The sequence below is a fragment of the Temnothorax curvispinosus genome, unplaced genomic scaffold (assembly GCF_003070985.1).
Source record: "Temnothorax curvispinosus isolate PA1 unplaced genomic scaffold, ASM307098v1 QBEX01015968.1, whole genome shotgun sequence".
Taxonomy (NCBI): domain Eukaryota; kingdom Metazoa; phylum Arthropoda; class Insecta; order Hymenoptera; family Formicidae; genus Temnothorax; species Temnothorax curvispinosus.
Genome location: NW_020225748.1, coordinates 1 through 1,308, shown reverse-complemented (window position 1 = coordinate 1,308; position 1,308 = coordinate 1). Strand labels below are relative to the sequence as shown.

At 31.7% G+C, this 1,308-nt stretch overlaps 1 protein-coding gene across 1 annotated transcript; it reads right to left on the bottom strand.

The window, feature by feature from the left end:
• Positions 1-17: 17 nt before the first annotated feature.
• Positions 18-1,057, bottom strand: LOC112466169. The gene is made up of 2 exons (XM_025034103.1): positions 403-1,057; positions 18-266 (listed from the first exon to the last, which is right to left on the bottom strand). The coding sequence occupies exons 1-2, from the start codon at positions 950-952 to the stop codon at positions 253-255; spliced, it is 564 nt and encodes a 187-aa protein (XP_024889871.1). The 5' UTR covers positions 953-1,057; the 3' UTR covers positions 18-252.
• Between the last annotated feature and the right edge of the window lie 251 nt (positions 1,058-1,308).

The following is a 1,308-nucleotide window of genomic DNA, read 5'->3' as shown; positions in this document are numbered from 1 at the left end:
TATCTGTTGGCAAATTATATTTACGTACAATATTTTTAGGTAGTAAGAGGAACTTATTATTTAAAATACACGCTTTTAAATTTTTTAATAAGTGGGGCACATCCGCGATAACATACAAATTACGATTAGAGTCAACTGGATGTGTTACATAATTTATACATTTGGTGTACTTTCCAGCCGTAATCCCAAACGCTTTCCATAAACCCTGATTGCAAGATCCCATGTCGGAGGTAATGGAATTTACGGTAAGACCTATTGAGTTGGCTCTGTGAAGTATATCAACTATTATTGGTTGCAATGTAGCACCATTAAACCCATTACTTGTAAAATAATAACCAATAATTTGTTTCCAACGACATGCAATACCGCATAACATAAATACCATAGCGTGTGACGCTATACCTGTATGTTCTGGTAAAGTTACATCACCAATGTAACTTTGAGAAGAATTATCAAAAAATTTTCCTGATGAAATGCTGATTTCATCATATACTAAACAACATTCTTTATCAATTTCGTTCCAATTCGACACCTTCAATTTTAAAAAATTGAAAATATCGTCCGAAATTCCGCTTTCAAATTTAAAGTTTTCTATTTTTCTTCGTAACGTTCTAAGTCCTGGCAAAGGAAATTTCTGGCGACGAAGTTCTTCGTAACCGGTGATGCCACAAGAAAACCTTAATTGAAGTGCTTTCATGATCGATTTGTTGCTCCATTTCTTTGCTCTTTTATTGTTCTTTAAAACTGCAATTTGATCGTCAGTGAAGATTTCTTGTAGCTTACTTAACAGAGCTGTATAATTAGATTGCTCTTTTTGTTTCTTTTTCAATTTTAAGTCATGTCGTACAGTAAGCAAGCATTTTTTAAATTTTCTTAGTCTAACATTCTGCTTTTTAATTATACGTGATTGTTCACATATAATTTGATTCTGTTTTTTTATTGTACGCGACATGTTTTTAACTTCACTATTTTCTTTTTTACTTTTGGCACTTTCTAATTGCAGTTCATTCTCGCAATCGTTATTTTCTTCTTCATTTTGTACTGATACAATACTTTGTACTGGTACAATACTTTGTACTGGTACAATACTTTGTACTGGTACATTATGTTCGTTAACACAGCCTACCTCATCATTCAGTGAAGTATGTCTCATGTTTTCACGGTGACTTTTCTGAAATCAAATATTTAAGATTTACCATTACTAATTTACAATTTTTAAATAAATATATAATGCTTTTCCATAAAATTGCATCTGCCTCTTATATGCTTTTGATTTTTAGAACTTACGATCTTCTTGGCTTTACTTCC

Coding starts and splice junctions, on each gene's coding strand:
- LOC112466169 (XM_025034103.1), bottom strand. CDS start 952: ATGTCGCGTACAATAAAAAAACAGAATCAAATTATATGTGAACAATCA.